General features: G+C 37.8%; 1 protein-coding gene across 1 annotated transcript in view; it reads left to right on the top strand.

Annotated features, from left to right (window-relative positions):
- Positions 1-11,197, top strand: part of LOC106870496 (uncharacterized) — a 31,207-nt gene extending 20,010 nt beyond the window's left edge. The window contains exons 10-13 of the mRNA XM_089341603.1: positions 5,267-5,388; positions 9,572-9,664; positions 10,909-10,994; positions 11,143-11,197. Coding sequence (XP_089197729.1) covers positions 5,267-5,388; positions 9,572-9,664; positions 10,909-10,994; positions 11,143-11,197 — 356 coding nt within the window. The remainder of the gene's footprint in view (positions 1-5,266; positions 5,389-9,571; positions 9,665-10,908; positions 10,995-11,142) is intronic.
- Positions 11,198-12,063: the final 866 nt, after the last annotated feature.

The following is a 12,063-nucleotide window of genomic DNA, read 5'->3' as shown; positions in this document are numbered from 1 at the left end:
TATATATATATATATATATATATATATCATCATAAATATACAGGGATTAGCAATTGAGTTGCTTCTCCAACATACTGAAAATTCAGAAATAGCAGTCAAAGAACTACTGATTCCAAACTACAAATTTTTCTCTAAAGTGGATGGCGATATTTATGGCACACATAGAACAAAAAACCGGAGGGAAAAGCGTAAACAAACTAAGCCTTTAGTTAATTGGATACGAATCGTTTCATGGTTAAGTGAATGGAAATTTCACTATTCCAATCTTCAGCCCAAATATTCTGATAAATTTGAAAGTGTCTCTAAAAAATTCACGGTAATTTTTGGCCATGCGACACCAAAAATCAACGATAAGAAAGGCACTTACGAATTCATCGGCTAGCGAGTTCAGGCACCTCACCTCAAAGAAATCTATTCCATGTGCGTCACAAATGGATTTTTGGTGTCGCATGGCCAAAAATTACCGTGAATTTTTTAGAGACACTTTCAAATTTATCAGAATATTTGGGCTGAAGATTGGAATAGTGAAATTTCCATTCACTTAACCATGAAACGATTCGTATCCAATTAACTAAAGGCTTGGTTTGTTTACGCTTTTCCCTCCGGTTTTTTGTTCTATGTGTGCCATAAATATCGCCATCCACTTTAGAGAAAAATTTGTAGTTTGGAATCAGTAGTTCTTTGACTGCTATTTCTGAATTTTCAGTATGTTGGAGAAGCAACTCAATTGCTAATCCCTGTATATTTATGATGATAAATAGTTCTACCGATAAAGGTTTTTTTCATACTGAACTACTTGGCAAAATTGTTAATTATTAATTCTATTATTAATTGACGATTCTCTGCCCTTATTCTTGTATATATATATATATATATATATATATATATATATATATATATATATATATATAATTCCTTAACGAAGCGTCCCTTCTTCTCGTTCGCAGCAAACAAAACCATTAATTCCACTTTCAAACTGTGTGTATGTCCAGTAATTACCAATGCAGATCGTCTCTAGTTTCCTCACACCCAGCTGTTTATCTCAATATAATCCATTTAGTGATTCCTGTTGTGAATTTATCATCTCTTTATGTTACGAATAACATTTTAGAATATAACATTGAAATACAAATTTGGTGAGAAGCTACAAGCGATTACACCAACACCACCTCTACAGTGAATCTATATTATAAAGTTTTATGACTGATCGCTGGAAGACAGAGTCAACGTAAATGGAATTTGATTATAATACAGAATAGATATACATACGTTTATTTTATTCGTTAGTGCCACTAACGCATATACAGGTTTCTTTTATTTTATATTTACAGAGACAAAGTGTCGAGAAAGTTGCGAACCAGGTAATTGCTTCGGTGTAATCTTTTTGAATTTCATTGCTAGATCTGTCTAAAATGTTTTTATATCAAACGATGCGATAAAGTGGTTGTTCTATTGCATTTTTTTTATCTATTTCTTTTGTGTCCTCCTGACACAGGTACACTATTATATAGCATAACAGGGTTTCAAGCAAATCCCTTTCAAAATAAAGCTGGATTGCTTTCATTTTTCATTCTGTATCGACTTCTATAAAAATGGCGAAAATTTTACATGCTGTCAAAAAGAATTAAACGGCGATAAACCTAGCCTTAAGCTATCTAATTTCATAAAACTTCAATGGAAGACCAAGCTCATGTGCAATACAAAAAAAAAAAAAAAAAAAAAAAAAAAATGTCGTAATTCCAAATTAAAATTTGTATTTACAAATATTGATTTCTGATTTTGGCACAAGGCCAGCAATTTTGCGTTAGGGCGCAAGTCGATTACATTGATCCCATAGTTCAGCTGGTACTTATTTTATCGATTCCGAAAGGATGAAAGAAAAAAGTCGACCTCGGCGGAATTTGAACTTAGAACGTAAAGACGGACGAAATGCTTATTTCTTTACTGCCCACAAGGGGGCTAAACATAGAGGGGACAAACAAGGACAGACAAATGGATTAAGTCGATTACATCGACTCCAGTGCGTAACTGGTACTTATTTAATCGACCCCGAAAGGATGAAAGGCAAAGTCGACCCCGGCGGAATTTGAACTCAGAACGTAGCGGCAGACGAAATACCGCTAAGCATTTCGCCCGGCGTGCTAACGCTTCTGCCAGCTCGCCGCCTTATGTACTTACAAATATTACTGAATTGAATTCGTGTCGAAAATAACACAAACATTACACTAATGATAGACTAATTAATGTAGCCGAAGTGCCGACCATGTGCTCACATTTTATCGGGTTAACTGGTTAGAGCACCCAAATAACATTTTTAGAAAAAAATCCTTGACTTTTTTTTAAGAGACGGAGGAATAGAATCGAACCTGTGGTCAATGGTGTCAACATGAAGCAGAATGAAAATATCCCCCAACGCATACGCTTCTATCATTTATTGCAGTGGTTCTCAATGGTTATCTATGGACTTTGGAAGCGCAATGGCCCAGTGGTTAGGGCAGCGGACTCGCGGTCATAGGATCGCGGTTTCGATTCCCAGACCGGGCGTTGTGAGTGTTTATTGAGCGAAAACACCTAAAAGCTCCACGAGGCTCCGGCAGGGGATGTTGGCGAACCGTGCTGTACTCTTTCACCACAACTTTCTCTCACTCTTACTTCCTGTTTCTGTTGTGCCAGTAATTCAAAGGGTCAGCCTTGTCACACTGTGTCACGCTGAATATCCCCGAGAACTACGTTAAGGGTACACGTTTTCTGTGGAGTGCTCAGCCACTTGCACGTTAATTTCACGAGCAGGCTGTTCCGTTGATCGGATCAACTGGGACTCTCGACGTCGTAAGCGACGGAGTGCCAACAACAACCTATGGACTCCTTTGATTCTAATTTTACTCAGATGAACCCTCATAGTAATCTGATGTTTAAAAATCCCATTATACTTATTTAATTAAATATTATTAGGAATTGCATAAAAAAGCTGCTAAAATATTTTGTGATTTGTAGAAGTATAGCTGATTTCAAAATCTTATATAGACCCACAAAGTTCACATGGAATCTGGTTGAGAACTGATTTATCGTCTGCAGCATCGTGTGGGGTTTTTGGGAGAGTGTACCTCAATGTGCACAACTACAGAGGCCTCAAATCATCACAGCCTAATTAGACCACCATATTATGAAACAACATGTGCAGAGCAAGTTTTAAACAACTATGGACACTGCTCTACACTCATCTGGTCACCATCAACAAAATGTCAGCATCGTTACTGTCTGTGAAAATGAACTTATCAACTATTACCCACTATTTTTACGCTATCATTCATAGCTTTATCCGCTTTTGAGATCCACAGTTCTAAAAGAATAAGAATTATTTCATGTTCTTCCGAAGTTTACAAATTTTTATGATGTCAACAATATATATACATATGTCACAATCATCATCATTATCATCGTTTATATATAATATATATATATATATATATATATATATATATATATATATATATATATACCTGTCTCTTCTTTTGCATTCTTCTTCGCCACTAACAACACGAGAATAGGTCGATGACATTCTCTATCGTTTCAACTGTGAATTTGATGTCCTCCATTGTAGAATTGAAACATTGAAGAGAGAAATACAACTTGTACAAGGTACGTTATTTTGTTTGGAGTCCGGGCGGTTGGGTGATTAAAAACGTTTGTTTCGCAATAATAAGATCACGGTTTCCATCCCTTGTGGACCCAAGCTTTGTGAATGAACTTGGATAGACGGAAACTAAACAGAAGCCTGCTAGATGGCGTGTATCTGCGATTTATAGATTCATGCAAATAATTACATGCTGTGTACCGTGTTTACTCGTATATAAGCCGCAACCCTAATTTACTGTCAAAGCTTAGTACAAAATGTTTTCCCTTCATAGTTTCAGCTTTGTCTCTTGAATAAGTCGCAGCCCATTTTTTCCTGTTAAAATCAAATATCAAATAGTGCGGCTTATGCACGAGTAAATAGGTACGTTAAGGGTATATATAGCTGAGCAATACTCTACCTCTTATATCATCCAATGTGCCGCAGCATTCAAGTGACATTGATATTTTGCATTTGAAAGATTCTGGTCTGATTGTCTGCGAGGCACCATTCAACAATAAATGTAACTAATTTACGGCCGAGTGAACTGATGCAATGGCAAAATACACCATCCGGTCCTGAAAGTTCGCCCACGGCCTTATGATCGAAATGCCAACAGGTTAACCACTGGACCACGCGTCTTAATTAGCCACTTAATATTAATTGGTGATGGATCCTCTGTCGTATGTGACGATGAGCATTGAGCTGTTTGATTATCAGCAGCTTATGTCCTTTCCCGCTGGAGTTGACCTGCAATAGTTAAAACGGGGCATTAACAGCATCAAGCTCATTGGTCCCCAGGGTTGGGGTGGGGACCTGCAAAAGTGATGGATACTGTCCCTTCATTCAGACTTAGCGGGATAAAGAGAAAAGTATCGATGAAAACGCCACCAGTCTATGACTGGTACTATATATTATCACCATCAGAAGTATGAAAATTGGAGTGGATTGAACGCAGATTGCTGTCATAAAGTGTTCTACTCGGCATTTTGCCAATCCACTTGTCTCCAAATAACAATAATTTTCGCTCCTGGCCAGAAATTCTAAAGGGTGGTGGGGTCTGTCGATTACACCAATTCTAGTGCTAAGCTGGTATTTATTTTATCGACCGACCACGAAAGAATGAAAGGCAAAGTCGACTTCAGTGGAATTTAAACTCAGAATGTAAAAAAAAAACAGACGACATACCGGTTGTCTGGCATGCTAACGATTCTGCCATCTCGCCGCTTTTCATATTGATTTCATTGATACCGAAAGGATAAAAGACAAACTTGACCTTCGTGGAATTTGAACTCAGAACGTAGAGTGTCGGAAGAAATGCCGTTAAGTATTTTGTTCTGCCAGCATCCCACCTTAGTAATAAGAACAATGATGATAATTCCCAACTTAAAAACAAGGTCACGGATTTTATACTGAGCAGGATATATAGATATATGTAGTCTCCCCCTCTCTCTCTCTCTCTCTATTTATCTATATATATGTGCGTGGGTAAGTGTGGATGTACGTGTGTATATACACACGTAATCAAGCACTTGCCACTAGTACATGTCTATTTTGAATTGTATTTTTGTTACATTGTTTTTCTTTGCACGTACGTGTTTATTTATTTATTTATTTATTTATTTAATCATTTGCTTATTTATTTGTTCACAGACCTAATCAGCAGACTGCAAACATTCTGTTCCAGCGAAAAACCGCTGACGAGAAGCCAAACCGTTTCTCCAACGTTCAGACGTCAACAAAGCAGTTTGTTTGATAAACTCCATCCAGCTAACGTAAGTAACAACCAATGTTATTGGTTTCAAATTTTGGCGCAAGGCCAGCAATTTCGAAGTCGGGGATTAGTCGATTACATCGACCCCAGTTCTCAACTGGTACATATTTTATCAACCCCGAAAGGATGAAAGGCAAAGTCGACCTCGGCGGAATTCGAACTCAGAACGTAAAGACGGACGAAATGCCGCTAAGCATTTTGCCCCGCGAGTGAATGATGCTGCCTACTCGCCGCCTTACGGCTACAACATTGCTGACGAGTGGAGAAACGGAAGAAGCTGTAGAACTGCCACCGTGTGATAAAATCATACACACACACACACACACACACATACACACTCTCTCACACATTTATACCTACTCACGCACACGCACACGCACACACGGCGGCGGCGCAGCAACAGCAGCAACAACAACAACAACAACAGCAACAGCAACAGCAACAACAACAACAACAACAACAATGACTACAGAATACAATGAAATATGCAAGTGAACCCGATAGGATCAGAGTGGATCACGTTCAGAATAGATGTGAAAGAAAGAAAGAAAAAGAAAAGCAATATATATATATATATATATATATATATATATATATATATAAATCTTTAGAAACCATTTCCGGAGACTGGAGACTTTGCGTGATATAACGGTATCAAGAATCGGTGATCGTATCAACATGTTGAAATGGTAATATTGATGATTGGAATAATGGAATGTGGACTGCCACGATTAGATAGGTTTGATCGTAAACATTCCATTTAACACACACACACACACACACACACACACACACACACACACACACACACACACACACACACACACACAAGTTTGTACGTGTATGTTTGTATGTATATGTTAATATATACGGTGGCGAGCTGGCAAAATGTTTAGCACGCTGGGCGAAATATTTAGCAGCACTTTGTCCGTCTTTACATTCTGAGTTCAAATTCCGCTAGTGTCAACTTTGCTTTTCATCCTTTCGCGGTCGATAAAATAATTACCAGATGTAAATCGATTTCCCTCCTCCGAAATTGCTACCCCTCTGCCAAAATTATGATCAACATATTTCCCTCGCTGATTCATACACTTATTGCACCGGCCCGTCAGTTTTTCTAGGCCCTGTAAAAAAACTCGGAAGGCTGGGCCTCCAACCAAGCTTTTCACGATACCCTTAAAGCCAGGAACTTTTCAGCACTTCCTCATACACAAATTATCAACAAAAGGCTGGTCTACTCGAATTTTTGAGACTCTCTGCATTCGAAATCATTTACTTTCACACCACAAAGGATTTTTTAAAAAGGTACCCCATCCTGCCCCTAACATGTATTCATATCCACATGCCTAGCTCATGTTATTTATGCAATACATTTATTAAGTGCAGTATCTACAAACATATCTTTGTATCCCGAGAAAAAGATAAGAAAACAAAACAAACTTTACAAAAATAACTTGAAAACCTAAGTGAAGGCAATTATCTTCTGCGCATGCGTCGTTGTGAAAAAGCGATTTGAAACTATTGCAGAAAAATAAAATAAAAAAACAAAAACAGAGCAAACAAATAAATTAAACGAAAACACAAACATAACGTGACTTGAATGAATTCTTTGTTAATTTGTCTAATTGATCTGGTTGTTTGTAATTTTTCGTTGAAAAACCGGAAACAAAAACCGTGATGTCTGACTTTAATGAGACAGACGATACACAACAGATAGAACCAGCGTTTCTTAGACATGCTAAAATGGCGGACAAATGCTTAACAACTAATATAATTACTTTCCTTGTTAAGACACCGGAATTGTAGGCAGACGGAGATACTAATGTGCCAAAAGAAATGTTTGGTAACAATTAGTTAACATCTTGCCTTTCCTTCCATGTCTCGGTGTCATGGTGCTGTTATTTTTGTTGCTGTCGTTGGTGGTGGAATCAGTAACGTTAAAAAAGTAAAAATCACGTATTATGCTCTCTTTAACCATGCATACATTTCTTCTATAAATATGCGACTTGCTTCTTTATTGCTAAATTCCCCCTTTTTTTCCCCCGGAATATAAATGAAACTGAACTTTATAGTTTAGAGGAATTTCTTTCGGCTCTTTATGTATTGAGTTCAAATGCCGCCGCAGTCGACTTTGCCTTTCATCTTCGGGAGCGATGAAATAAAGACCAGTCGAGCACTAGGGTCAATATAATCGACGAGCCTCCGCCCCACAAATTTCAGGTCTTGTGGAAAGGGTTATTATTATTATTATTATTATTATTATTATTATTATTATTATTATTATTAGTAGTAGTAGTAGTAGTAGTAGTATTTCGCCCGTCGCTACGTTCTCAGTTCAAATTCCGCAGAAGTTGACTTCCCCTCCTTTCATGCTTTCGAGGTCGATAAATTAAGTACCAGTGAAACACTGGGGTCGATGAAATCGACTTATTCTCTCCCCCAAAACTGCTGCCCTTGTGGCAAAATTTGAAACCATCATCATTATTATTATTATTATTGAGTGTGAGAGGTGTGCTTGCCATCAAAGTGACACTGGGGTAGAAATATATGAAGCCCAATATAGCCATCATGACTACCCGGCTGATAAGGGTACACCAGGCACATGCATCACAACCATATGTGCGCCCCATGGTGATCTCATATCAAGATAAACAGCGCAAGAGTTTAGAGCACCGGAGAAAATGGCTTGAGATATTTGTTCGGCATCTTTATATTTTGAGTTCAAATTCGTTTGAGGTCAACTTTATCTTTTATCCCCCAGGGATTTCATCATCATTTTAACGTTCACTTTTCCATGTTGGATGTCCATCCTTTAAGCAACCTTCGCTTGTAAGCAAAGTGATATCGTCATCATCATCATCATCATTACCATCATCGTCATCGTCATCGTCGTCGTGGACGTCGCCATCACCACCACCACCACCACCACCACCACCACCGCTTCCGCCGCCGCTACTAATAACAACAGCAGCAGCAACACACAGCTCACCCACAGCCTCTTTATCAGGCTTATACTTAACACAATTACAAAACCTTATCACGATCTTGACATCATTTATGTATTTAGTTACTTGATGGCCTCTGTCTGTCCACCGCATGAATATGTTATTCTCTGATCAGAGAACGCAAGATATCATTAATAATAATAATAATAATAATAATAATAATAATAGTAATAATAATAATAGTAAAAACTAAGCAATTGTTTGTTATCTCTGCAAGTGCAGGCTAGAACAAATATGAACCACGTTGAAACAGGAAAACATGGCTGAATTTCCTCTTCGCCGATAGAGAAAAGAGACTGTCGAGTATTATTATTACTAATATATTGTAACGTTTTGTAACTGTAGCTTATTTGTTTGTTTGTTTGTTTGTTTGTTTGTTTCTTTATTTATTTATTCTTTTATTCGTCTACTTGTTTCAGTCAGTTGACTGCGGCTACGCTGGAGCACTGCCTTGAAGGATTTTCGTCGAGCAACTCGATCCCAGGACTTATTTTAAAGCCTGGTATTTAGTCTATCGCTCTATTTTGCCGAACCGCTAGGTAACGGGATGTTAAGCGCACCGACACCGGTTGTCAAGCGGTGACGGGAGGACAAACACAGACACAAAGAAACACACACCCACACACATACACAAATATATACACACACCCATACATACACACACACACATATATATACGACGGGCTTCTTGGAGTTTCCCTCTATGAAATCCACTCAAAAGGCCTTGGTCGGCCCGAGGATACAGTAGAAGACACTTGCCCAAGATGCCATGCATTGGGACTGAATGCGGGACCATGAGATTGGCAAGCAAGGTCGTAAATTTGTGAACGATAGTCTATGATAAACCAAGCACTGGTTTACTGCATTAAGCAGGGCGAAGGAAGCAACGGAGTGTTACGCCTCGACGACAGAAAATTCCGAAATCCCAATTTCTTTTTATTCAGTTTTTCTCGTCAACGTGTAAATTCTTCGCCGATATAATATAAACTGGTGGATAATACATACACGTACACATACATACCTACATGTACACACACACATACATAAATACAGAAAAAGAGGGAGTGTCGCCGCTGTTGCCGTCGTCTTCGCCCTCATCAATCAACTGCATCATGTAGTTCCGTTGGTGAAGGCAACGGACGTCTCTAATATATTTTCTATTTTTTATTTTATTTTCAGGACACGGAACTGGATTTTTCAGACTTGGAGAATGTCTTTCGACAAGTAAACAAAAATTTGGTATTGAAGGAATCTCCAGATAGCTTATACTATGTAAGTTTACCTTATCTTATATTTGCCGCGCAGTCAACAAGTCCTGGGTTCAGGATAAAACGTTAAAGACAATGACTGTCAAACTTGGTGCATAAAGAAATCGGACATTTCATTCTTAATTACTTTATATATATATATATATATATATATATATATATATATATATATATATATATATATATATATATGGGAGGATTTACGAAAAAAAAAAAACAACAACAGACGAAGACAAGTGGTGTAAACAACAAACAGATGCATTAGTTTAACGCTCGGGAATAGAGAAAGTCTTTGACGTTTCGAGCCTACGCTCTTCAACTGAAAGGAACACAGAAAGAAGCAAGGAGAGAAACAAGGAGAAAAAATATAAATGTTGTGGTCAGCGATCTATCTATCTATCTATCTATCTATCTATCTATCTATCTATCTATCTATCTATCTATCTATCTATATATATATATATATATATATATATATATAGAGAGAGAGAGAGAGAGAGAGAGAGAGAGAGAGAAAGAGAGAGAGAAAGATAGAGAGAGAGAGAGAGAAAGACAGACATATATGCATACATACATATGAATAATTCTCCAAAAGGCGACGAGTTTCGAGGGACTACTCGTGGGAATTCCACAAAACCAAGGTTACCCAGATCATTAAGGCAAGTGCCTTCTCTCTTTTGTTATCCTTCAGTCTAATGGCACATGCTCATCGTGGGCCCTGTCATTCGGGTTATTCTTGCCACTCTTATTTCATTTTGATGGACAAATTTGTTGGGGGATGGTGCTTCCCTCTTCACCCTCGCTTTTCTTTTCGAGTGAAACTTGGAAAAGATAAAGAGGGCTTGGTTAAAGAGGAAGGTGTCTGTCTTCGACCCTTTTAATCTGGTCCATCTCACAACCTCTTCCACTAGGACCACCAGACAGATAAAACACTGTTTGTCCTTCCCCGGCCAAAGAAAGACAATGATAATGGTTTCAAATTGTGGCATAGGGCTAGCAATTTTGGAGGAGGGGAGAGGGGTAAATCGATTACATCGACCCCAGTACTCAACTGGTACTTATTTTATCGACTCCGAAATGATGAAAGATAAAGTCGATCATGGCAGAATTGGAACTCAGAACGTAGAGACGAACGAAATGTCACTAAGTATTTTGCTCGATGTGCTAAAGAAAGGCAATGAAACTAACCGTCGTCATGTCCACATTCTTTTGCTATATTTCATATCTTGTATTTATATTCCTTTGCAGATCCTGAAACTTTCCGAGTGTAAACGCATCAATTTTAAAACGTTTTGTATTTTATCAGCTCTTTCTGAGAAGGTCACTCAATTAGAGTAAGTTTCATTTTATGAAATATCGCTTTTTGCTTAGCTTTATCTTCTTGTTGTTATTGTTATTGTTGCATGACTCTGGAAAACTCCAGACAGAATCGTCCAACTCCAATTGGTTCCGTTCAAGCTTCATATTGATTTATATAAACAGCAGTCATCAAGGACCTAATCGAATTGTCAATCTCTATATCTTTGAAATACTTTAAGAACATTTTAAAATAACTTAGTATACGAACGTATTGTCGTTACTGCCATTTCAGTTACTCTTCTTTTGAAATAATGATGGTCGCTCCTTTCGGTTTCGACGTATGAGTGTTTGAAGGAGGGGACTTCAAGAAAAAAATTCTTAGAAGCTGCATCTTTTTGAGATGGGTGCATGAATGTAACCGGCCGAAACTGAAAAGACGATCTGGTACTTGACTGAAGATTGAAAGCTCCAAATGACCCGTCCTTATTTTTTCCTGTCCTTTCTTGTATCGTCTAACTGTCCGAATGTTTTGTTGTCACCTGTTACTTCACGAGCGAAGCCCTTTGTGATATTTGCTCTGCCCCGATTTATGTAGACACTCCCTCGTCGCTATCGTTATCGAAAAATGGCTCTTTTGCCAAAAGAAAAAAAAAGAAGATAAAACCAAAACAAAATCCGTAACGAACGATGCGTTTGTTCATTTATTGCAATGCAAACTAAATAGAAATAATTGTATGAATAAATGAAAGCCTATTTGTGGCCGATAGCAAATAGAGATGAACTAAATTATGAACTAAATTACTAGGTTACACATAAAGCCGGAGCTATGTAATCGGCTAAACGATTTCACTGGTAGATTACGAGTGACATGCATTAAAGAAGGGTTATTTGCAGAATGTACATTCAGGTGCACAAAACTGCCATAGATGTAGACATGTGGATGTGTATGTATGTTTGTATATAACATATTATGTATGTGTGTCTTATGCACATGTATATCATAGTATATGTGTATGCATGCACGTGTGCATATATGTATGTCTTTATATAATTTTGTACATATTTGTATATCTCTCTGCCTATCTATCTATCTATCTATCTATC

The sequence above is a fragment of the Octopus bimaculoides genome, chromosome 25, assembly GCF_046866305.1.
Source record: "Octopus bimaculoides isolate indiv1 chromosome 25, ASM4686630v1, whole genome shotgun sequence".
In the NCBI taxonomy this organism is placed as follows: domain Eukaryota; kingdom Metazoa; phylum Mollusca; class Cephalopoda; order Octopoda; family Octopodidae; genus Octopus; species Octopus bimaculoides.
Note: the sequence above shows the minus strand (reverse complement) of the source record. Positions and strands in the feature narration are given on the sequence as shown.